This window comes from Vipera berus (assembly GCF_964194415.1).
Source record: "Vipera berus genome assembly, chromosome: 2".
Classification (NCBI taxonomy): domain Eukaryota; kingdom Metazoa; phylum Chordata; class Lepidosauria; order Squamata; family Viperidae; genus Vipera; species Vipera berus.
In genome coordinates this window covers 232462915-232490201 of record NC_138203.1, presented here as the reverse complement: position 1 = coordinate 232490201, position 27287 = coordinate 232462915, and the positions used below count along the sequence as shown (strand labels likewise).

General features: G+C 39.0%; 1 protein-coding gene across 1 annotated transcript in view; it reads left to right on the top strand.

Moving 5' to 3' along the window:
* Positions 1 to 27287, top strand: part of ERC2 (ELKS/RAB6-interacting/CAST family member 2) — a gene marked incomplete at its 5' end in the record, with an annotated part of 592568 nt that overhangs the window by 381432 nt on the left and 183849 nt on the right. Inside the window, one exon of the mRNA XM_081317437.1 lies at positions 5551 to 5711. Coding sequence (XP_081173563.1) covers positions 5551 to 5711 — 161 coding nt within the window. The remainder of the gene's footprint in view (positions 1 to 5550; positions 5712 to 27287) is intronic.

The following is a 27287-nucleotide window of genomic DNA, read 5'->3' as shown; positions in this document are numbered from 1 at the left end:
ATAATATTTTCAAGAATGCCTTTAGGCCTCTCACCTCTACCAACTAATGTGGTAATGAATTAATCAGTATTCAACTAGATGGGATAATATGTGTATATGTGGGCCTTTTTTTGATATGCCTGTTCAATGTTTTGATTGGGTTTTTGTCTTTCATCTTTTGGATTTCCTTCCCCCCCCCCCGCCTGAATTTTGTATTTTGCATTTTAACCTTGTTTTGAATAAAATAAAATATATAATAAAAAGAATGCCTTTAGGCCTCATAGATGTGCTTAGAAAATAAAAAAATGTGGAGTAGCCCATTCCTTTGCCTGGAGATACTGTATGCCCCCTCTGCCCAGAAAATACATTTTTAAACATAATCCAGGACCTGCTATTTTCAGGCAAGTTTCAAAGCCCCCTCCTGAAATAAAAAAAAAGAGACCTCCCAGCTATGGAGAGAAAGTTTGCATTCTTCTTTTTGCCCTGGGGGGCTCTGCATTTCAAAGCTCAGATTTAGCAATGGTTGTAATTATCTTTTCCATGGTGTTTCTAAAAGCTGCAGGTGTGTCTTTCATACATTAGGCTGTTAACACCTCAGTTAACATGAGGAAAAAAAGTAATTAATTTTTTGTGAAAAGTGGAATTCCTTCAAATTTGCGGATGGGGGGGGAAGGGCATTTTGCGGTTCACATTTAGACTTCCTCTAAAAGTCTCTTATTCAACTCAGCTAGTCTGAGTCAAGATAGAACTGAAGTTTCAGATTACAGTACTTAGTTTTAAACACTAACCTATCCACCTCTCAAAATGCTTGGAAGTATTAGAAATCAAACACCATCATATGGTGTGGATGTACAGATGGGTAAGAAATTAAAAGTGGGGGTGCTTGAACATGTAAGTACTCTTCACTCAGTTTCATAAAGCAGAATCAAGCTACCTGAAGCCTCTCTGAATCCAGGATATTTTGCACCAAGTTTTCTTTGTCTTCTGCTGCTTCCTATACTTCCTCCTACTTCTAAGAGCTAAAGAAAGCTTTAGTGCAATCAGGTAGTCAAGGCAGAAGATTCTTTTTTTTAATAGGAAAGGATTTGGAAGACTTTTCTTTGGTGTAAATAACCTTTTGAACATTTTATCTGACCAAGCTATCAATAAGGCTATCATGTCTAGCTGAAAAAGGACACACTTGGCAATAATTTTCAGCCTATGAGAAGCCAAGTCAGTTTGTCTCATCTATCATGCAAACATTTTTTTGCAGTTGTGGGTAAGCGATGAGCAACAAGGCCACCCACTGTGCTCTTCAACCTCTAGAATCAAATCTTTGAGGGGGAAATTTTTTTTTAAAGCATCAGTAACACCTGAGATGCACAGTTGCATTCAGTAGTAATAGTTTTCAAAGTGAACAGCTGGATGTTTGTCCAGCCCTGCTTGGAAAGAAAACAGAATCAGCACATGGATGGAATTTGCTTTAATATCAGATGTTGGGTATACGCAGCAGGATATGGATACTTCATACTAATACTTAGAAGCAGAAGACTCTGTGCTTTTTTGTAGCTTCTGATATTTCTGTAAAAATGATACAATTCTCATATCTTTTTTTCATGGAATAAGTATAGTGACATGCTACTTTATTTGCTAGATTTTTGGTTTACGTGTAAACAGTATCTGAGGGGCTGCCACAAGGCAGAGGGGGCCAGGTTGTTCACCAAAGCACCAGAGGGAAGGATGAGAAACAATGATTGGAAATTGATCAAAGAGAGAAGCAACCTGGAATTAAGGAGAAACTTCCGGACAGTGAGGACAATCAACCAATGGAACAGCTTACCCCCAGAAATCATGGGTGCTCCATCACTGGAGATTTTTAAGAAGAGACTAGACCAGACATGTCAAACACAAGGCCCGGGGGCCAGATCTGGCCCGCGAAGTGGTTTCATGCGGCCCGCGAAGCCATCCTGGAAACAGTGAGGGAATGGCCCCCACTGCCTTGGCCCTGGCCCAGAGACCCTCCTTCTGTCAGAAACCCTCAGATCTGTCCCACTCCTGCCCAGGTCCCCATAGGCACCCTTGATGTGAACGATGTAGAGCTGGCCATGCCCACCCAGTAGGCCATACCCACTCTAGCCACGCCCACCCAGTAGGCCATGCCCACCCAGGCCATACCCACCCGGCCCCCTGAGGGCAACCGCAATGCTGATGCGGCCCTCAATGAAATTGAGTTTGACACCCCTGGACTAGACATTCACCTGTCTGAGATGATATGTATTCTCCTGCTTGAGCAGGGGGCTGGACTAGAAGATCTCCAAGGTTCCTTCCAGCTCTATTCTATTCTAAATAGAAGTATATTTCTACCGGACTGATTACTGTGAAATTCACAAGTGTGTATGATTCCTATGGATTCACAATTCATTGAATTACTTTAGGGGTTTTTTGTATAAATTTTATTAGTTTTTATAGGGTTAGGATTAAGGTGAGGTCGGGGTTGGGATTTTTCCAAATAACATTCTCAATATTTAGCAAACAGCATAATATCTGGGTTCATGTGTTTAACAAACAATAATAGCTAATAGCTAATTATCATAAACAATATGTTAATTAATTGCTCAATAGTCTTCTCTTTGCTAATATATATTCAAAGTTACATATCACATTCCTTTCTTTCTAACTCATTTTTCTAGCCATTGATAGAAATTATCCATGGTCTAAAATACAATGAGTCTTCTTTGTCTTTTATCTTTAAAGTCAATCTATCCATTTCTGCACACTCTAAAATTTTCTTAATTAGTACTTCTAATTAAGAATTAGTACTATATTCAAAGTTCTTTGCGCATGTTATCATTGTTTCTTCCTCCATCTTTAAGTTTATCAGAAATCTATAGAGTTTCTTAATCAACTTTTCATCTGTTTTTAACATTATCTGATCAAATTCTGTCTGTTCTTTATAAAATCCCATTGTTTTAGCATCTTTTTCATATCTCATTTGAATTTGCAGACATGGCCACCATGCTAGATCAATAACTTGTCCTTGTAAATTTTGTCTCTTTCAATTTTCCTTCATTGTTCAAAATATCTTTGAATTACTGTAGTTTTTGACGGGGTTATCTTACAGAAATAAACCAGACAAATTTATTCCAACAGTGTTGTAAGATTAAATAGGAAGAATGCTTAATATTACACAGAAGGTTCTTTCTTATTCAAATCACAGCAACATAACATAACATTTAATTGGAAAGTAGTTCAGTTATGAAATCTCATGTTATTGTACTGTATTTTTATTTGTTTTGTTTTGTTTTATATTTTACATCTTTAGTCCACAAGTGTCGAATCTAGCTTTATAGAGGGTCTGTTTGTAAGGATAATAAGCTTTATAGCCACCCTTTTGGTCTTTTGGATGCTTTACAAAAATATATCGAACGACCCTCATCATTTCAACAGATCGCAGAGGAGTTCCCTTGTGACTTACAACCTAGCAAGTGTGCTAGGAATTGTATTTTGTCTTTAAAAAAATGTTCTTTGCCCTTTCTCCTTGCAGTCAACCTGGTGGATGAAATAGTGGATGTGTGTATGATTATAGGCATGCTTTCTCCAAAGATCAACATTTGTACACACTTTGGTCACCTTTTATACATGGTGCTATTGACATTAACCAGAAAAGCCACTCTTGACAGCACTATACTTTAGCACCACCTAAAGAGTTGCTCTGCTGCACTTGCAGAGTTTCTTTAAAGCAATGTTTGGAGGGTGAGGGGGTGAGGGAGAGAATCATAAGCCTAATTGTTTTCCATCAAGAGGAATTGTCTTTGAAGTAAACTGTCTTGTAAAATAAGAACATTCTCTTGAAGGCTGAAAGTGACACTGTAATTCTGAAAGGAGAATATAATGAACAATTTTCTTTGTTTTTACAACAATATAGATTCTCCCTGCAGGATATGTACTCTGGTGAACATGTGCATGTACTTTTGCTGGTCTGTCATTGTCCTTAAACCTAGAGAAGCAAAATGTGGTTAAGGTTAGAAGATGCATTCTCAAACTTGACAAGCTGTTTAGATTCAACAGCCCTAGTGAATTTAACTACTCCTGCCTTAGATATCTTGTCTATAGACTCTGTAGAACAGGATTCTCCAAACTTGGCAAAATTAAGACTTGTGGACTACAATTCCCAGAATTCCCCAACCAGTTCTGGACTTCATCTCCCAGAATTTCTCAGCCAGCATGGAATTCTAGGAGTTGAAGTCTATAAGTCTTAATTTTGTCAAGTTTGGAGTCTCCTGCTGTAGAAAATCCATCATTCTTCTATGTCCTGTGGTTTTATCTTCTTATCTTGCCCACTGACTAGTTCTTTTTACCACTGGCTCAGTGGATTTCAGTCTGAAAGTCCTACAGCACCTTTTCTAATAATGCAGAATTTATTGGTTCAAGTTGTGAGGGACCGCAAGAATTGTCCCTTTAGTCCGTTCCACAATTCAAAGAAGGATATTTATTTAAAAGATTTGTATGGCCATCTGTCTTACAGTACAAATATAGGAAGCTCACAACAAAAATAAAATAACAAACAGTAAAAAAACCATGAAAAACAAAGACAAAACCCCTGGTGCCATAGCAATTTTCCTGGGATGCCCTCAGCACCACCTACATACTTCTATGTCAGTCTTCTCCAACACCTCTGGAAGATCTAGCTCTTTATTGCCTTCTGGATGGCTAAAGAGTTGGGGACCTGTGAAATTGCCAGGGGAAGAGTTTACTTCAGGAGAAAGATGAAAGTAGAAAGGGAAAACATATTTACATTATTTGCATTATTCTTTCATTGTGTTTACACAACAAGCTTAAGTGCATATTTACAACATGGGTACTCCAGTTAGTTTAAACATTCATTGTGTGGCAGAATTCCTGGTGCTATTTCCCATTACATTTAATGCGTCTGTGGTTTAACATACTGTGTGAGCCCATTGCATGTTTGCTTTGATTAAATTTATGATTTCAGATATTATGAGAACCCAAAATGGCTTAATTCACTTAACCATTTCAACAAGAATTTCAACAATATTAAGCTGAAGGCTGGTTAATTAAGTAATGCTAGCTTATATAATATCAGTGTTACAAAAGTGAGTTCTGAATAAGTTCTCTTCCGCTTCTGCCACATCCATTCACAATCAATATATAACCTTTTCTCCAGTAAGTGCCAATATTATTATATTGCTCACAAAATAATTAAGAAAAGTCAGCATGGATGCCTAACCCTGACATATTCTCAGATGCCTGAAATTATATACATATAATGAATGAATGCATGTGAAATGAAATAAAACTGATAGGTTTTATCCGCCTTTAAAAATAGACACATGAGCCATCATTACTGATCATCGGTCTGTAATAAATTATTCTTCCTTGTTTAATCGGATGGAATATGTATCTTCTTTTCACAAATATTGCTATTAAAATGTATTACTTAACCCACAAAATTCAGGATTATTTCACTATGTTCCCTTGAAGAGAGTAGATATTTAATAACTGTAGGCATTACACTTTGCAATTTCTTGTTCATTTGCCAATTGTGACTACCTGAATTTATCTGCTTTTTAGTTAGAAGAACTACGAAATGCACTGGATAAGACCAGGCAAGAACTAGATGCCACTAAAGCTCGCCTTGCCTCAACACAGCAGTCTCTGGGTGAGAAAGAAGCACATCTGGCCAATTTAAGATTAGAACGGAGAAAACAGTTAGAGGAGATCCTGGAAATGAAGTAAGTGAATTTATGGCTCTTGATTTTGGTAGTTTTTTTGTTTTGTTTTGTTTTTCATTTGTGTTTGCAGCATTTTCAGCTCTTTATTTCATAAACAGAAGATTTCTTTACCAAAGTGAAAATGAAATAAGCTGAATGACAGTAAGTAATAATATTGAGCTACAGAAGTTGGACCAGAATATTCTGTTATTTGCAGATGGCAATAGCAGGAAACAGTTCTTGAAGATGAGATTGATAGGCATGTATAAGCAGACTTGAAGTAAGCAAGCCACCAAGGGGTTTTTAAGCACAATGGGGTACAATAAATAAACTAGGTTCATTTTAGTGCTAAAGTGGTAAATATATTAGTTAATTAGTTAAAAGAGCCTTGGTGGAGCAGTGGGCTAATGCCTCCTTAAGTAACACCAGCTGCCTGCAATTAGTGCAGGTTCTCATCCCACCAGGCTCAAGGTTGACTCAGCTTTCCATCCTTCCGAGGTAGGTAAAATGAGGACCCAGATTGTTGGGGGCAATTAAGCTGACTTTGTAATAATGCCGCTTGGTGTGTGTGTGAAAGCCCTAATAAGCAGGCATATACATAGAATGAAGGCTACTGCTAAGCTTGTAAGCCGCCCTGAGTCTTCGGAGAAGGGCGGGATATAAATGGAATTAAAATAAAATAAATAAATAAAATAAAATTAAAGGAAGCCATGCATTCATTGGGATATATTGATCTGTAGTAAAATTCTATGCCATGATACAACATTATTTACCGGACACATTTTATCTGAAATTACAAAGAATAGAAAATCACTATTTATAATTCCAATAAAGTTTTTTTTCTTTGTTGAATACCTACCTCTTCCCACACAAGCATTTGCTCACTGATGTATAGACTAAATTAGTCATCTTTTCTTGAACTTTAGTCTCACATGTAAATGTGCTTGCTTCCTTACTGCCATCAACTTGTTCTCACTTAAGCACAAATAAATGGTTCTGTGAAGATGATACATTATTAGCTTGAGAAATAATGATAAACAAAGTTGAAACAGAAATCTTGACATTTTTCATTTATTGATCCAATGAAAATCTAGGTATGAGTGATGCATCAAACCTATTTAAGTAATCTTGCTGTTGAAATTTCTCTTTGCACAGTGAGGAAGGTTTAGTTATGTCTTACAGTCTTGTTGGGTTATATGATGAATACTATCAGATTCTTGATAGTAGGCTCAAGGGAGAGGCAACTCTCAAACAATACTATTTCAAGCCAGTAACTACGATAATTTTGATATTCTCTGTTCTCTGAAAAGATGCAGTCTACCATTGCATACATAATATTGGGGAGAGGTATTTTTTTTTCCTTTTCCTTCAGAAATACTTCTTGCATGCTTGAAATAACTCAGTATATTCAAATAGCTATTGCATTTCTCCTTATGTGATTGTATCATTAGATTGTGCTATATATCAATGCCCCAGAATAGTCTACTGCACTATGAAGATTAAATTCTAAAATATATGAATTTATAAAACAGGATTCTCTCTCTCTCTCTCTCTCTCTCTCTCTCTTTCTTTCTTTCTTTCTTTCTTTCTTTCTTTCTTTCTTTCTTTCTTTCTTTCTTTCTTTCTTCAAAAACTTATGTTTGGAATAATATCATGTTCCTAAGGAAAAAAAAAACTATGTCACATACCGACTATGTAGTACAGTGTTGCCCTGGTTGAATTAAGTAGCAAAGACTTGTATAGGTGTGTGTGTGTGTGTGTGTGTGTGTGTGTGTGTGTGTGTGAATAATAGATTACTGGTTAAATCTGTTTTATGTCTACATTTTATAAACTATTTCAATACCGGTACTCAAAAAAATGTTTTCTCTTTCCTTTATTGGTATACTTTTATGTATGTTATATAATCTTTAGTAAATAGGCAGTGTTATTTATGTTCTCCACAAAACCTACCTTTGAAAAGTGGAACACTTGGTTGATTTTTTACAACCCATGGTGTGCTTTCATTTAACGATGGGATCCATGCTGAGAGCATAGAGAGTTATATCCCAAATTAAATGCAAACAAAACAGCAGGATGTTGATACAACTGTGATTTCCATGGGAAGTAGTTAGGACGTTAATGTGCCCTTCTTGGAACTTGGGTAGAAATTCTCCGGTGACTCTGATTTCTGCCCTATAGATCTGAAAGACAACACATCTTGACTAGCTTTTTTGACACCAAATTGCTAGCACCATAAAGATTAGAAGAATCAGGGGCTTTGTTCTTCACTAAAATGAAGATGTTTAAAAAAAAGAATGAAAAGAGACAGAAAAAGAAACAAAGGCCAATAAACTACTCTGTCAGTAGTTTGGACTATTTAATTTAGAGCAGTGTTGTCATTGGTGTAAATGTATATATTATGACTAATGTCAACCAATATTTTGCTAGTAATTTTAGTGTCTGCTTATCAAACTGAAATAGTTCAATCTATCTTAATGCATTCAGTTTAGTGTATGAAACTTTGTTTAAATTATCACAGGCATAAAGCTAGAAAGTGCAGCAGGTGAACTAATATGCAGGCATATGCTTTGTGTTATGTTTTCAATTTAGAGCTTAACTGAGGAGTAACTATAAAAGGTATAAGCCAAGCTAGGTCTGTAACATTCACATTTGGTAAATCACAGAACCCCCTCATTACCTTCCTCATACTGCTGTAGATACAATTCTGATGCAAAACAAGTGGATCTTGATCTATTTAAATTTTACATTTCTTTGAACCTGGTGCTGCACCTATTGGCTTAAACTAACCCCAAAACAAAGACATATTTTAGCATATTCTATGCTTGTAAATTCAGACTTTGGCCCAGAAAAGTTAAGAATGTTACACTTCATGAGAAAAATGCACTAAATATTATTTTATGGTTTTTTTTAAAAAAAATAGCTGAAAACATGACAGCACAGTTATGAATGAGCACTGCAAATGTGAAGCTGATGTAGATTGGAAAGAATTTTTTTTAATCCACCTCTGGGGACATTTTCTCTAAGTAAGTGGGACTTCCTCTTTCACTTAGGTAGAATTGCTCAGTAGAGCATCCAGGAAGTCACTGGCAGTTTGGAATAGGAATATCATGCCTGAGGTGCATACATCTGGCGAACCACATGATGGCATCAAAGGGTTAAAGTGTTCTCTATGTCCCAGCTGCCATGCCATCACCAGAATTTTACAACCTGGATATGAAGTGGTTAATTTTGCATATTATTATGGTTTGTCACACTATCAGCCAAATATTCAGAGTAGATTTGGCATTTTTATTCACCTCTTGAGTCCTTTCTAAGGACCTGGGATAGGCAGATGAGGAAATTTGATAGAGTTAAAAGTATCACCACAGGATATAAGCTGTGAGTCATATTATTAGTAGAAGAGACTGAAACTTCTTCTATCAACTTCTTGTGGGCTCCTGGAGATGTCAGTGACATCTATTTCTGAACAGTTCCACACAAACACACTTTAAATATAAAGGCAAATCCAAACGTTGGCTTCAAAAGTTTAATGACAAGAAGGGCGAGAGGTGACATGATAGCAGTGTTCCAATATCTCAGGGGTTGCCACAAAGAAGAGGGAGTCAAGCTATTCTCCAAAGCTCCTGAAGGCAGGACAAGAAGCAATGGATGAAAACTAATCAAGGAGATAAGCAACCTGACAGAACAATTAACCAGTGGAACAATCTGCCTCCAGAAGTTGTGAATGCTCCAATACTGGAAGTTTTTAAGAAGAGACTGGACAGCCATTTGTCTAAAATAGTATAGGGTTTCCTGCCTGAGCAGGGAGTTGGACTAGATGATCTCCAAGGTCCCTTCCAACTTTATTATTGTTGTTGTTGTTAGATGAATGCTATGACTTCAGGACAACTTTTATAGATTAATGATTAAGGCGTCAAACTAAGAGTGGAGAGACTCAGGTTCTAATTCAGTGGAAATTAGAACCATAGAAATTCAATGGGTAATTTTGGCCCAGTCACTCTCAGCTCACCCTACCTCATATAATTGTTCTTGTGAGGCAAAATTGGAGAAGGGAGTGTTATGTGTGCCAACTTGGCTCCTCACATAAAGGCAGAGTATAAATCAGTTGTCGATATATATATCTAAATACACACACATATAGCTCACACATACATATGCACACAAATCAAAACCAGAGAGAAAGAGGAAATAATGAAATAAATGAATATCCTTATTCTCTCTTTCTGTGTATTTATCTTTGGGAGTGTCTGTGAGTACAAATATAAACAGTAGATGTAGAATAACTTTTATTTCCATAGATACTTCTCTCTCTCTCTCTCCCTCTCTTGCTCTCCCTCCCTCCCTCCCTCCCTCTCTTTCTCTCTCTCTCTCTCTCTCTCTCTCTCTCACACACACACACACACACACACACACACACACAGAGCCACTAAGACTGATCTCAGCCAAACCTTTTTTTTTAAAAAAAAAAAATTAACATCATTGGAAAATGCTTTCTCAAAGTTTTATTAACTGAGAAAATAATAATGATCAAAATGATGAAATAGGATCATATTTATATTGAACTAAAGCCAGCAAAAGAATGTCTGGGCCTCCATCTCTGATTTGATAGTCAGAAGTATAAATGACTATAAAGGCAGCAGGGACAGTGAGGGAGAGGAGTACTAGAAGGAAAAAAAGAAATCTAAGCTTCTGTTTTCAGGAATTTCTCTCTCCTCTCCCCTCCAATTTTTTAGTTTTTACTTTTTTTGGAGGCTGACTGAATTACCCCCTTGTCTACTGAAACTCTCTTAGTTTAATTCCCAGAGGCTTCAGTGACACCTAGGGCAGCCTGATCAACTGCACCATTCTACATTGCTAATCTCAGCTGACAAACTGACTATGAATTTAGCAGATGTTCCAGAATAGAATGGATCCGTTTTCTCCTTATTTAAATAGCAAGTAGGCTTAAAAACAAAACAATTTTGCTATTAAAAATGAAGATCTCTCCACTGGGACCTGATCCACATGTATACGTCAGAGTAGCCAAATAAGCTAAGGAGGCTCCACTCATTTTAACAGAAACTAAATTATCTTATCTACCATTGATTTGCTTTGACTGTTAGTAGTTCAGTTCTTGTAGAGAACTGGAACTTGCAATAAATCTTTATATTAGTTTGAACTGCCTGAATTTCCTGATATCCCCATGCTTGACAACTGTCTGTGCCAGAGACATAAGAAACCTAAGAAACCTAAGACGTTTGGTACTATTAAACATTTAGCATTGATCTGATAAGTTCATATTTTGAATTCACTTATTTGTCATTCAACCCTATCACGTGAACTGTCAGCTCAGATTTCCATTCATCAGGTTTTCATACTGAAGGCAATTATAAAGCCTGCACTGATTGTTATGAACCAGAATTGCATCTGTGCCCCTTTTACATTATGAACAAATAATAAAAAAAAGAAATTAAAGCATAAAAAGTGGGATTACAATCCCAGCTTCACATTTAGTTTTTATTTAGTCTAACTAATGTAAAATAGTGGTATATAATATAAAAGTGATTTTAATTATCAGATTTCAGAACCTCCGATGGTAGTATGATCTGTATTTGACAAGCCACTAGCACTTAAGAATAATTTAACTATTACTTCATTAGAAATGCAACTTTACACTTCCAATATAAAAGCATTTATTGTATGTAAATGAAGATTTTGACAGAGAACTGACTAGAACTGAAAACGGCTCTGTGAAATTTGTTCGGTTCATATTGATGCTGATGAGTTTTATAAATGTTTATCTTATAATTTATTATTACTCAAACTTTGCAGATGCTTTGTCATCAGGCAAAGAGAAAAATAAGAAGAGGAAAAAAAAGTGAAGAAGAGAGAGAGTGAACACATAGGGAAAGGGAACAAAACCAGTCCGGTTCTAGAGAGAGGCCCCTTTGCAAACCATCTGAATCCACTTACATGTAAATTACTTGTCTCTATGAATTAAGGTGAAGGTTATGAAAGAACTGCTTTTCTATGTTTACTGTAGGATTTTTGACAGTCTCTTTCCTCTTTCAAGTAAATTTGGCTTAAGTCCATAGTCAGTACAGTTTTAAGTAAACTCCTCTTTTGTTACGTTAACAAGGTTATAACATCACGGAGGCAGATATCCAGGCGCATGAATTGAGACCTAAGAATGCTGGCTAAGAGGGATAATTAAAACCTTAGGGTGGGAGAGTTTAAACTATCAAGTAAAATTGGATAAAAGACTAATTGTCCACAGCAACATAATGCATATTTCTAAATACCTGTGAAAAAGAAGTAAATAGTAGTGGCCTTTAACATGCTCATTCAAGCACTTAAATAGATTGAAGTGACTATCCTTTGGGCCACAGAATATATATATATATATATATATATATATATATATATATATATATATATATATATATATATATATATATATATATGTTTAAGTATTTGTCAAGGCTTTTTGAATGGACCTTGCTAATTAACTCTTTCATTCCTGTTTTGGCCCGGCTCAGGGCTTATCCACAGGAACTAGTCAACTTATGACAGCTCATTATTTGTGCAAATTATTCAAATTGCTAATAAAGAATTTGGGAGGCTAAGATGATCATTTCGAACTCATTTATGTTCTCATCAGTTAGTCATACCCTTTATCTGAGATTCGAATATATATATATATATATATATATATGTGTGTGTGTGTGTGTGTGTGTGTATGTGTATGTGTATGTGTATGTGTATGTGTATGTGTATGTGTATGTGTATGTTTATGTATATGTATATAATTTAAACTGATTTATGAAAGCATTAGATATTTTATGTTTGCAGGAGTGTGAGTCTAAGAGGGAGTTAAAAATAAAAGAAAACTGGTTGCTTCCTGCTTTGTCAATTTTTTTCATAACTTAAACATGGGGGGAGGGAGGGGTTACATACTTTTGTTGACCTTCTAGAAGATGACATACAGTCAGGCAAGATGATGCATTACCACAGGTTAAAAAACACACACTAGAATGAGTTGTAATGGCAGCTTGTACTGAATGCACTGTGAAAGTCCATTTGTTATTCATTAAGAAAGCCAGAGTGAGGTTAGGGAGCTGGTCTCATAGTGAGCTATGAAACGTAAGGTCACTCTACTCTTAATATTTTAGTAGTATGGGCAGCCACTAATTCTTTCTAAGATCTTTGGCATTTCTACACATTTCAGTAAGTACTATAGGTATTATTTCAATTCAGAACAATTATAAAAATATTAGCATTTGTATAGGAAGGTTTTTAAAACAGGATAACCCAACACTCAAATTAATGAATAGTATTTCTCATCATTGCATGTTTGTCTATTGGATAGACATATATTAAACCCACATGCATATATACCTATACAGTAAAAACTATTTTTTCTTATAAAAAGCCACATTTGAAAAGACGAGAGTGTGGGAATGTAATAGCATTCCAGACCCTGCCCAAACATTCAGTGCACCAAAAATGAGAAAATGAATTTTTAAAGAGTATGTGCAGAATCTGGTCCTTTAAAATGAATTTAAATTTTAGGGAGGAATAAACATTAAGGGGAAAGTGTTGCTTATCCTGTCCACTTATTGTATTGGGATAAAATCTCATGACATCACATTTTAAGATATGGGACAACATCGGGTCAAGGGTTTATATAAACCAGTCAATGGGGCATAGGAGAGGCCAATAGTGTTCCTTACCCTTTCTAACACACCACTACTCCTAAAAGCTGCAAGGTCACTCCTCTTATTATTTTTAGGCAATCTGAAACTGTGGCTGAGTTTGTTTTAAGTAGGTATTTGAATACTTTAACCAGACTCTAACCATCATTGCGTGGATTGTTTAGATTGAAGTGGCCTAGAATTTTTATAAAGAAATAATATTTTATAAAAAGAAAATAAGTTAAGTAGATACTATTAATGATTATGAATTTAGCATAAAGTGGGTAAGTTGCCATCAACCATGTGAGTCAAGGACCTATTGATTTGTTTCTGTTTAAAAATAACACTCCTTTGAAGTCCTGTGCAAACATAATTTCAGTTCTGACCAGCTAAAGATGACACAGGTTAAAACTGGAAAGGGGAAAGAAGTTGAACTGCAATGTGATGCTTCGGTCATGAATGGAAAAAAGTTCAAAAAGCACAAGTACAGATTTTGTTTCACTGCAGAATATGCAGTAAGTTTCAATAATTAAATTAAATCAGTTACTCATTGGGGAAATACTGAACTACAGAATATCAGAAATACAGAATAAATAGCAAAAGTTTATTGAATGTAATAAATAATGATTGCCCACTTGAGGAATGATTTTATTGATGCAAAATTGTATTTCTATCCAAAAGCATAGATAGCGCACAAATGGTAATTATACTACATTTTTTGTTAATTAATTAATTACTTAATTTCTACATAACCCTCTTCCATCCTTTGATAATAATATCAGGGCATCTAACATAAAAACCTAGTGAAAGATCTATTGGAGAACTGTTGGAAGAAGTGGAAGTAGAGAAATAAAATAATGCTGGAGTTCTTGATTAAAAAAAACAAACTAAAATTGAGAATGTTCAGTCTTACCAAAGGGCTTCATTAAATCCATCAAAATTTATTTAAGATTCAAGACCTAATACACTTCAAAAACTCAAATAAATGATTTTTAAAAATGGGAAGATGCATGCAAGATGAGTGGGAATTCCTAAAAAGAGATATATTAAATGAAAAGTTCCAAATAATTCCAATGTAGGAAAAAAATTGAGACTCATAAAATCGTAGAGTTGAAGGATTCACACCGATCATCTAGTCCAGGGCTCTTCAAACTTGGCCCTTTTATGACTTGTGGACTTCAACTTCCAGAATTCCTCAGCCAGGCATGCTGGCTGAGGAATTCTGGGAGTTGAAGTCCACAAGTCATAAAAGAGCCAAGTTTGAAGAGCCCTGATCTCGTCCCTCTTTTTGCAATGTGAGGAAAACTTGACAGGTGAGTGTCCAAAGATGGAGAATGCACAATATTGTAGACTATTCAACCACTGTACAGTTTGTACTGTGAGAAATTTTTTCCATGTATTTTAATAATAATAATAATAATAATAATAATAATAATAATAATAATAATAATAATAATAATAATAATAATAATAATAATAATAATAATAATAATAATTTTATTTGTATACCGCCCTTCTCCCGAAGGACTCAGGGTGGTGAACAGGGCAAACATAAAAATACAAGAATACAAACATTAAAAGAGATTAAACAGGTGCCCAGAAACTAAAAACAATGAATTAAAATACATTAAAACAATATTAAAATCTAAACCCATCACCCATCAGGCCAGGCCGGCTTGGTCTTCAGATCACATCAGAAAGAGCGAAGGTCGGGCGCCATTCGGAGCTCAACCGGCAAACGGTTCCACAATTCCGGCGCGCCCACAGAGAAGGACCTCCCCCTGGGGGCCACCAGGCGACATTCTCTGACCGGTGGCACCCTGAGGAGGCCCTCTCTGTGGGAGCGCACAGGGCGGAGGGAAGTTGATGCCGGCAGCAGGTGATCCCTAAGGTACTCCGGACCCATGCCATGTAGGGCTTTAAAGACCATTACCATCACCTTGAATCTCACCCGGAAGACAACTGGAAGCCAATGCAGCTCATGGAGCAGAGGTGTAACATGGGAGTATTGGGAGACTCCCAACGCAACTCTCGCGGCTGCATTCTGTACCAGCTGGAGCCTCCGAGTGGTCCTCAAGGGCAGCCCCATGTAGAGAGCGTTGCAGTAGTCTAAACGAGAGGTCACGAGCGCATGAGTGACCGTACGTAGGGCATCCCGGTCTAGATAGGGCCGCAACTGGCGCACCAGGCGAACCTGGGCGAAGGCCCCCCTAGTCACAGCTACTATGTGTTCTTCTAAAGAGAGCTGTGAATCTAGGAGGACTCCCAAGTTGCGAGCCCTATCTACGGGGGGTAATAACTCACCCCCCATAGAAAGAGATGGGATATTCTGAATATCCCGAGATGCCAATACGCACAGCCACTCAGTCTTGTCAGGGTTGAGTCAAAGCCTGTTCCTCCCCATCCAGACACAAACCGCCTCCAGGCAACGGGACATCACGTCGAGGGCATCAATGGGGTGGTTTGGGGTCGAAATGAAAACTAGGTAGCTATTATTTATGCCTCTTATTTCTGTTCCTAATTTATGTGGCTAATATCAGTAGAAGATACAAAGATGCAAAGAATAGTAGAAATAACAAAAAGGGTTTCCCTAGTTAGTTTCAGAGAAGGAAATAAAAAACAACAATATACGAATCACTGAAGATGTAACAATAATAATAAATCAGATATTAGATCAGGCAGTTTCCTTGCTAGATTGGAATGCTGCCACATTGTGTATCTTAACTTCAATGACATTAAACAAAGTACTCCATATCAACTGATTAGCAAACAAATATGGGTGGGTGACATGACAATTAAATATATTTATAGTTGTTTTAAAGTCATACCCAAAGTGTGTTCATCAATTGTTCCTTGTCATACTGGAGAGAGGTGTACAGAGGCCTTGACACTGAATAATATATTGCTCTAATTCTGTGTGATGGATAAGGCTGTCTGTCTGAACACAAGCAGGCATGGTATATGTGCTGCATTGTATATCTTTTCTTTAGTTAATTAAATTGCACTGTATTTTTAAAGGTGGGTTGTTCTTAGTTTCTGGTTTTATTGCTACCTTTTCCTAATGTATCAGAAAGAAGCAATTTTCAATAGGAGAAAATATTTGTAGCTTCGGGTTGAACTGTGGAATCTGTAGTGGTCTCTGACTTTGGTTGTTTTCTTTCAGATGTTTTATTACCCAACCAGATAACATCATCAGTGCTAGAAGGGAGTGGGGTTTGGTCTCTGTTTATATACCAAATTCAAATATATAGTAGGCCTTAACTGCTCTAAAGTGATGGGCAGAGGTGGATGTCCAAATTAGTAATACATCCATGAGAATTATTGTAAACGATAACCAAAGTCTGTTTTTCCAGAAAATATAATAAAATGATCAGGAAACATTTGTGCTGATTTGTTTTTTTACCATTGTTTAGATTTGGTGTAGACTTCCAGATGTTCTTCAAAGAAATTTTCTTGTTACTTAATGGCATGGGCAGGTATGAAACAATGGGCAGAAGCAGACTTCAGACATACACTAACATACATCGATGTCAATATTTTTCCTGGAAAAGCCTACATATTCTGTATGTAGTTTTTAATACTGTACAGTAGTGTGATGTCATGCAGGTAGGTATTGGAAGTGTCTTCATACTATGCCAATTCTATTTTATGAAGGTTTTCTCACCTGAGGCTCAAAAGCAAACCCTTGGTTTTCAGGAATAAAATAAAGACTTTCTAAGACTTATTAGTTTCAGTTAGTTTTGTAAATGAATCGCATTGTTCTAGATCATGGGTTGGCAACCTGCAGCTCTGGAGCCGCATGCGGCTCTTTCAGCCTTCTCCTGCGGCTCCCAGTCATTTGCAGAGAGAGAGACAAAGACACAGAGAGACACTTGCGCTTCCCTTCTCTCTCTCTCTCTCTCTCTCTCTCTCTCTCTCTCTCTCTCTCTCTCTCTGTTTGTGTGTGTGTGTGTGTGTGTGTGTGTGTAACTCATGCTGTTCTCTGAGAAGCTGACAAGCTTATTGGGTGGGGCTTCTGCCTTTGCTGCATCTCCACAGGAAGCAGGGAGCAGCAGCTCTCAAGGGCAGGAGAGCCAGCCCAATAAGAATGTGTGTCAGCTTGTCCAGAACAGCGTGAAGCCAGCTTGCCAGGTGAGCAGAAGATCGGAGAGAGGGGGAGGGGGGGACAGAGAGAGGGGGGAGGGAGGGAGAGAAAGAGAGGGAGAGAAAGGGAGGGGGAAAGAGAGAGAGAGAGCAAACTCATGCACAGCAGCCTCTATTTCTTTTTAATTAAACTCTTCAATCAAGTCCCCCCCTTTCTGTGCGTGTGAGAGAGTTTTGCGACTCCCAGTGTTTTTCTTTCTCTGGGAAACGGGTCCAAGTGGCTCTTTGAGTGTTTAAGGTTGCGGACCCCTGTTCTAGATTAATGTTTTAAGTGAAAAACATGTAGTTTAGATCTTAGTCATGGTTACTTGTTGGCAAATGAGGAGGATAAAATTATATTTCAAATAATTACATTTTTCTTTTTTTTTTTGCTACTGAAAAGCAAGGAAAAAAAGGCAAGTTCCTTACAGCCACAAAGGAACATAAGGAAGCTGTCAGATGACAAAGCCAGCCTTTGTAAATTTAGTTCACGATTATGTACACTGATTGGTAGCGGTTTTCTAATATTTCCCACAAAGTTCTCTATGTCCTGCTGTACCCCAGATATAGCAAGGGCTGTTTTATACAAAATGTATACTCTGCCATCAGATGAGTGGGTGATAGAGACAGCTTGTCTTAACACTCCCATTAGCTTATTTATTGAAATAAAAAGAATATTGAACAGCTTTGTAATAATTCTGTAATTATATATAATATATTTACAAATCTGTAGCTAGATTTTAACTGCATGACAAAATTTTCTAAGCAGAAGTGGGTGCAACCTTGCTAGTGATTGGTGTTCAAATTTAGTGGCATTTGGCAGTACAGTAATCTGTGTAATTAGTGGACAGTCAGTAATTTAATATTGCACTGAGTAAATACTGAATCATTTAATCATTATAAACTACCATCTGCAGTGATGATCGCTAAGATTGTTTTACCTGTGAAGATTTTGGCAGAATTTCAAGGTATCATTTTGCCCTCACATAAATGTCTCTTTAAGACAGTGTTTTTCAACCTTGCTAAGTTTAAGATATACAGACTTCAGCTTCCTGAATTCTGAATTTTGTTCTAGGAAGAGAACTAATATTTAAAGAAATCTTATAACACTTTAAAGTATATCCACAAATTTGGAATTTCTATATTTGTGAAGAACATTGAATCAATAATGCCTGGAGTGTAGCACAAAAGATGGTTATGCATTCTTGGAAATACACTTGTGTACTATACAGATATAATAGCTAGTTAGACCTTGTATTGATTACCAGCCTTTGAACTGCCTCTTTATTAGATAAAAAAAAAGACAGGACAATATGATTACATGTGGTCAAGGTTCAATCTGTTGTTTTAAAACTGAGTTGTGTTAACTTTTTTTTATAATATTTTATTAATTTTCCAATTTTACATTTAAGTATTTAAAAAACATAACAAAATCTTTAGTACAAATCTCAAGTTACAACATCAAATATTTCCTCTCTTTTTCCCTTAACATTTACTGTCTCGCATTTAAGCTAATACAATTCTTATTATATCAAGTCAGTAAAAACATCATTATTACATTTATCAATAAATTTTAGCTTATACATATCTTAATTATTTTTTACATTCAATCTTCATAAACAATCTATATCCTGTTATTAATTTTTCCAAATTTTTAGTTTCTCACCAAGATTTCCCTTATCTCAATTCATAACAGAATCTAATATCCAAAATACACATTTTATCTATTTGAATATAATCTTGTTCTATTTCCTAAGAGTTATCTGTTTCTCGCCATATTAAATCATCCACTTAATAATACAATATCCTCTTTAAATCAAAACCATTATATATATTACCTGGGTTAATCAATAAATCAGACATATTCATATCAATTGATTTTTTTTCCTTTTAGGTCTAATTTTTAAATATTAAACAGATAAAATACTTATTTTCAACTAATTCCCAAATATTTTAAATCTAATGACCAGAATTCCCCTTATCTCAACTTCTCCCTTTAACCCTCTAATTGATAATATGAAATCCCCTCTAATAAATCAAAACCCCAATTTTCTTCAGCCTTATTCTAGCTTTCTTCCTTTGCCAACTAGGCTTCCATATCAGTGCTTTTAGATCATCAAATAGATCTCCCTCTATTATTATATATGTTATTTGAAATAAAGGAGATCATTTAATTGCCAATTTTTTGGAGGGATTATCCCATTTGTATTCATTAAGTTGTCTCCCTATTATTCCAATTCCCCATGATTGCCCTGATATGTTTATCTTCCATTCAATCTGCTCTTCTTTATCAAATTTCTTCTGATTTATATAGAAAGTCTTTTCCATTTTCAGTGTTGTCACTCCCTTTTCTGGATTTTCCATTAACTGTATTTGTTGGTCAATTGAGTCCTCTGTCTTAATATTTGATTGTTCCACTTCTTCTGTTATCTTCTGCGTTGTTATTTATTTATTTATTTATTTTTGGGACTTATATGCCGCCCTATCTTCTGAAGGACTCAGGGCGGCTAATAACAATAAAAAACAACAATACAAAAATTAAAAAAGAATTAAATAACAGCCCCAAAATAAATTAACTACACAGTTAAAAATTAAAACATATTTAAAAACCCATCATCAATCCAGGTCAGCCTGATGGAAGAAGAAAGTTTTGAGGTCGTGGCGAAAGGACTGGAGGTCCGGGGCCATCCGAAGCTCAAGGGGGAGTTGGTTCCAAAGGGCTGGTGCTCCCACAGAGAAGGCCCTCCCCCTGGGGGTCGCCAGCCAACATTGTCTGGCCGACGGCACCCTGAGGAGGCCCTCTCTGTGTGAGCGCACTGGGCGATGGGAAGTCGTCCCCAGTAGCAGACGGTCCTGCAAATATCCCAGGCTTAAGCCATGTAGGGCTTTAAAGGTAAGTACCAGCACCTTAAATCTCGCCTGGAAGACAACTGGTAGCCAATGCAGCTCACGCAGGATGGGTGTAATATGGGAGTATTGGGATGCTCCCATCACTACCCGCGCGGCCACATTCTGCACCAGCTGAAGCCTCCGGGTGGTCTTTAAGGGCAGCCCCATGTAGAGAGCATTGCAGTAATCTATCCGAGAGGTAATGAGTGCATGAGTGACCGTACGTAGGGCATCTCGGTCCAGATAGGGGCGCAACTGGCGCACCAGACGAACCTGGGCAAATGCCCCCCTGGCTACGACTCCAATATGATCTTCAAAACTGAGTTGTGAGTCCAGGAGGACGCCTAAATTGCACGCCCTATCAACGGGAGACAACACCTCTCCTCCCATAACCAAAGATGGAACCTCTTGGACAAGTCAAGATGCCGGTAGAGCCACTCAGTCTTGGGCGGGTTGAGCTGGAGCCTGTTCTTCCCCATCCAAATCCGTACCACTTCCAGGAAATGGGACATCACATCGAGGGCATCACTGGCTTGGTTCGGGGTGGAGATAAAGAGCTGGGTATTATCGGCATATTGATGATACCTCACCCCAAAACCATGGATGATCTCACCCAGCGGCTTCATATAGATGTTGAACAGGAGGGGCGAGAGTACCGACCCCTGAGGCACCCCACAACTAAGGGGCCTAGGGGTTGACCTCTGCCCTCCTGTCAACACTGTCTGTGAGCAGCCCGAGAGGTAGGAGGAGAACCACCATAAAATGGTGCCTCCCACTCCCAACCTCGCAAGACGTCGCAGCAAGATACCATGGTCGATGGTATCAAAAGCCGCTGAGAGATCTAAAAGGACCAGGACAGAGGAATAACCCCTGTCTCGGGCCCACCAGAGATCATCCACCAGTGCGACCAATGCCGTCTCCGTGCTGTACCCGGGCCTGAAACCCGATTGGTATGGATCCTCCAGGACCAAAGGGAGCTGCCATGCCACCACGCTCTCAACAACCTTCGCAAGAAAGCGAAGGTTGGAGACAGGACGAAAGTTGTTTAAAATAGCTGGATCCAAGGCATGTTTCTTGAGTAGGGGCCTTACCACTGCCTCCTTCAAGGCGGCAGGGAAGCACCCCTCACTCAAGGAAGCATTTATAACTGCCAGGAGCCAGCCTCGTGTAACCTCCCGGGCCGCATAAACCAGCCAGGAGGGACACAGGTCCAACAAACATGTGGCGGCACTTAATTTCCCCATGATCCTGTCCACTTCATCTGGAGTCACAGGATCAAACTCTTCCCAGATATTATCGGCCAAACCCATCGTTTCCCCTTCGTCAGACACTGCCCAGTTGGAGTCCAAGCCAGCCCGAATCTGAGTGATTTTATCCGCCAGATACTCACTAAACTCCTCAGCCCGTCCCTGCAAGGGGTCCTCTCCCGTCCCTTGATTTAAAAGGGAACGGGTCACCCTAAACAGGGCGGCCGGGCGGTTATCTGCGGATGCAATGAGGGTGGCGAAGTGAGCATGCTTCGCCATCTCCATTGCCACAAGATAAGATCTAGAAAAGGATCTTAACTGTGTTCGGTCAGACTCAGACCGACTGGACTTCCAAATGCTCTCTAGGCCCCTTCTCCAGCGCTTCATCTCCCGCAGGTCCATGGAGAACCAAGGAGTGAGCCGGGATTTGCGCCGGGTCAGAGGCTGTAAAGGCAAAACATGGTCGAGAGCCTCCGAAGCCGCCCGTTGCCAGGCATCAACTAAGGTCTCGACCGGGCTGTGGGAAAGGGAGGAAGGAATAAGTCCAACCGCCATCTGAAACCTATCTGGGTCCATCAGGCGCCTGGGGCGGAACCACCTGGTCGTTCTGCCTCCCAGCAGCGGGGAGTGGCATGATGGAGGCTCAGCCGCAGGAGATAATGGTCTGTCCATGAAAGGGGTTGAGATGTTGGAGTAACCCCACCCAGACCATTAAACCACTGCCCAGAGATGAAAATAAGGTTGGGCGTATTTCCCCCCTCTTGAGTCGGACCCTGAATAATCTGGGTCAGGTCCATGGCTATCATGGAAGCCATGAACTCTCGGGCCACCCCCGACGCACCACCCAGGGAAGGCAGATTAAAATCTCCCAGAACCATACGCCTGGGAAACTCAACCACCAACCCTGAGAGAGCATCGAGAAGCCCGGGCAGGTCTGTTGCCACGCAGCTGGGAGAAAGGTACGTGAGCAACAGACCCAACTGACCACCAGGACCCCACCTCAGGAGAAGGGACTCACATCCGCCAATCTGCGGGGCAGTGGTCTCCCGCAGACAAAGGGCCTCCTAATAACAACTGCCACCCCCCCGCCCCTACCCTGAGCCCGAGGCTGGTGAAGCACATGGAAACCTGGTGGACATAACTCAATCAAAGGCACCCCTCCCTCCGGGCCCAACCAGGTTTCAGTAATGCATGCCAGGTCTGCGCCTTCCTCCTCAATCAAATCCCGAATGAGGGGAGCCTTATTCACCACAGACCTGGCATTCAAATAGTTCTTTGGTTGTAGTCTTTGGTTGTAGTGTTTGTGTATCTAAGCTGGCATCTTGATCTTTTATGTTAGGTCTTATTTTATCACAAGCTGAAATAATGGTTTCATGTATTGCTTTCAGCATGGAAAGGATCTTTTCCTGGTCTTCATCCATCTCTTTCACGTGTTTATGAATAGTCTTTATAGTAGAAGTCATTTGTCAAGCAAGATTTTATAGTCCAAGGTATTTCATCATCATCATATAGTAACCAATATTCTTCAAATGAAGAGATAGGAAGGCAATTTCCCATGCATAATACTGAAAGTCAGTAAAGGTTTACATTCACAGTTCAAGTAGGCCAGTTATGCCGCCCAGGTGTTCTCACAGCTGAGTTTCTCACAGGTGGTGCCAAACCAAGGTCAAAAGAGTTTTATCTAAGGTCTGGGCTTTGAGCCAAGTCTCTTTTAGGAAATAACTTTGTAATACCAAACTTTGTCACCGACGCCGTTTAAGTTTTTTTAAGTCCAAAATTTTTATAATCCTTTTTCTAATTTTATTTCTTTTTTGTAGATAAAAGCAAAAGTCTCCAATAAAAATGGTAAAATTTTTGTTCCCCAAATTTCAGGAACATATAAATCCAATTAGATTAAAGTTGTTCTTTTAATGCTTTAATTCCCCTGGGTAGTCAGTCGCCGCTATTCTTAGAGGGTGGGATAGAAATTCTCTTCCCTCTCTCCTCACAGGGGAAAAAATATTTCAGGCAGCTTTTACAGGAAAAGAAAGTACTTTGGGTAAACAGAAGATCAGATCTCACCCAGTTTCATCCACATTGCTTTCAAAGTGCTTGGTGGTAAATTTTACTTTGGCTGTCTGCAGCCTAGTGATGGCTGGTCTTTTCTCTGCCAGTTTGGAGGGCTGCCCTGGATTGAGCAGAAGGGCTGCTGCCCTCCCGCGATCAAGCAGGGGTCCCCTCCTTGCATGTCACCCCTACAGGGTGACTTTTGACCATTTCCAGGGTCCACCAGTGGAGCGAAACTGAATGCAGGAGAGCAAGCTCGCCTTCCAGCAGCCGCAGTGGCCACGATGGTAAACCGGAAGTCAAGTTGTGTTAACTTTTATATAACTAAAAATTGTTGTGTTTTAGGATTTTTCTCTTTTTGGTAATTTTATCTTTAGGTGTTTGGTTTTTTTGCTTGTTATTTTATATCTATTAGTACAATACAGGTAGTCCTTGACTTACAACCCTTTTATTTAGCAACCATATGAAGATATAACACCTCTGAAAAAGGGAATTACAATGTCCTCACAATTACGACCATCACAGCATCCCCAGAGTCATGTGATCAGAATTGGGAGTGCTTGATAACCTGTATGTATTTACAATCATTGCAGCATCCTAAAGTCCTTTGTGATCTTCCAAGACAACGTAAAACAAGCAGTCAATGAGGGTAGATGGATTTGCTTAATGACATTATGATTCACTTATAATTGCAGTGATTTGCTTAACAACCACAGCAAAAAAGATTGTAAAATTGGGTGTGACTCACCCAATATGTTGGGGCCAATATGCTGACTCTGTAAACCACTTAGAGTGGGCTGTAAATCACTGTGAAGTGGTATATAAGTCTTAAGTGCTAAGTGCTCTTAACATTTTAAGTGCTTAGCAATGGGAATTCTGGCCACAACTGTGGTTATAAATTGAGGACTACCTGTAAAAGACAAAAAGAAGTAGAATAACTAATCTCATGGAACAGCAGAAGATGTTGAAACTAATGTTTCAAAGGTTTTTATTTGATTGTTTCAGCTAAACTGTCTCTCTGTATGTTTGTATTTATTTATTTATTTATTTATTAAATTTTTATACCGCCCTTCTCCCGAAGGACTCAGGGCGGTGTACAGGGCAATAAATATCAAAATGTAAATACAAAAGTTAAAAAAAAGAGTTTAAAAGAATTAAATAATTATGCCCAATATAATACAATAATAAAACTGTGTTAAAACTAAATCCAACCCCAAACCCATCAGACCAGGCCAGATTGTTCAAATAAATAAGTTTTTAAATCGCGCCGGAAGGAGCGAAGGTCGGGAGCCATCCGGAGCTCAACCGGCAAGCGGTTCCACAGGTCTGGCGCGCCCACAGAGAACGCCCTCCCCCTGGGGGCCACCAATCGACATTCTCTGATCGGAGGCACCCTGAGGAGGCCCACTCTGTGGGAGCGCACTGGACGGAGGGAAGTTGATGCCGGCAGCAGGTGCTGCCGTAGGTAATCTGGACCCATGCAATGTAGGGCTTTGTAGGTCATAACCAGCACCTTGAATCTCACACGGAGGGCAACTGGCAGCCAATGCAGCTCTTTGTATGTGTCGTAGGGATGCAGTGGCTCAGTGGGTTAGGACGCTGAGCTTGTCGATCAGAAGGTCGGCAGTTTGGCAGGTCGAATCCCGAGTGCCGCGTAGCAGAGTGAGCGCCTGTTACTCGTCCCAGCTTCTGCCAACCTAGCAGTTCGAAAGCACGTAAAAATGCAAGTAGAAAAATAGGGACCACTATGGTGGGAAGGTAACAGCGTTCCGTGTGCCTTTGGCATCTAGTCATGCCAGCCACATGACCACGGAGACATCCTTGGACAAGCGCTGGCTCTTCGGCTTTGAAACGGAGATGAGCACCGGCCCCTAGAGTTGGAAACGACTAGCACGCATGTGCGGGGGAACCTTTACCTTTACCTTATGTATGTGTACTCATACATGTAATCTCTTTCTGTATACCTATAGACCCAGACACACATTTTTACATCCTGAAGTTTTCAGAGAACATTACAGAGATGTAATCAGAGATGAGTGATTAAACATTTCAGTATATGTTCATCTGGCAGATGTTCAAACAACTCGAGAGATGAGGAAAATAATAAAAGTACAATGAAATGCAAAATATTTGAAAAGAATTTAGTATCAACATAATTCACAATTTTTTACTTTATCACATCCTGAACATTATCTCTGCTCCTGTCGTGAGCTCAAAATAACCGTTTGACAAGCAAAGTCTCAGGAGGTGGTGAATGGGGGTGGCCAAGAGGTCAAGAGCTATCAGCCCCAGATTCTGCATGCCAAAGTCCTCCCTTTATCCAAGCTGCTGGAAATGTGAGATCTGACTTTGAACTAGATGGTAATTCTAGATGCTGAACTGTTAAGGGGTCAAACAAGCTGACAGATTTCATTGAAGACAAGCTTCTGATTAAATGGAGTTAGCAGTAAGGAGCTACATTCATGTCACAGTTGGGCAAAGACAGATGTGCAAATGAATGATCAAATTTAACAGCAGACCCTGTAAAGGGCTAACTAATCTGCCAGAAGAGTGTCTGCCTCTTTTCTTCAGACAAGTATATCAGCTCATAAAAACACAATTGAACATAGCAGCAGAAAAAGCCGAGGGGAGCCTCTCTTCATGAGTGAAGCTCCAGAGGCACATTTCCTGTGGTACTGTATCCTTTTTTTGACTAGTATGTAGGAAATCCTCATCAACCAAAGTTCATAGGAAGCAACTGGTATCCTGCTGTATAACCTACTCACTTTCTCAATTAGGAAAAGTGATTAATTATGTTGAGTAGCTGCATACTTTCCCCAAAGGCGGAAACATGTGACTGAGGAATATTCAACAGAAGAGTTAGAATTCCTTTTTCTCCTTCTTCTGTGCTCCAAAACTCCATGTTCCAGTTTTCACTCCTAGTTTCTTAATCCTCCTTCCTCGTAACACAGTTGTTTGCAAATTTTACTGGAATAGACAGTCAAAGAAAAAGATGATTATGTAAATGTAATCTGTCATTTTATTTCCTGCACTTTGTCCCAAGCTACCTGATAAATATTAGGGACGCAGTGGCTCAGTGGGTTAGGACACTGAGTTTGTCGATCAGAAGGTCGGCAGTTTGGCGGGTCGAATCCTGAGTGCCGCGTAGCAGACTGAGCGCCTGTTACTCATCCCAGCTTCTGCCAACCTAGCAGTTCGAAAGCATGTAAAAATGCAAGTAGAAAAATAGGGACCATTACGGTGGGAAGGTAACAGCATTCCGTGCGCCTTTGGCATCTAGTCATGCCAGCCACATGACCACGGAGACGTCCTTGGACAAGCGCTGGCTCTTTGGCTTTGAAATGGAGATGCGCACCAGCCCCTAGAGTTGGAAACAACTAGCATGCATGTGCGGGGGAACCTTTACCTTTTACCTTTTACCTGATAAATATATCATTGTACCAAAAGTGCAGCCATGGTGCTATGTGAAAGTGGGGTTGCATGGATTGGAGTAGGGACAATTTGTTGGCTACTGCACAATTTGTTGGCTACTGCTTAAATAATAGCATGGCTAAGTCACCAATATTCCAGTTTATATGGTGAGAAAATATTAGTGGAAGTAAGGAAATGAAATTCCTATA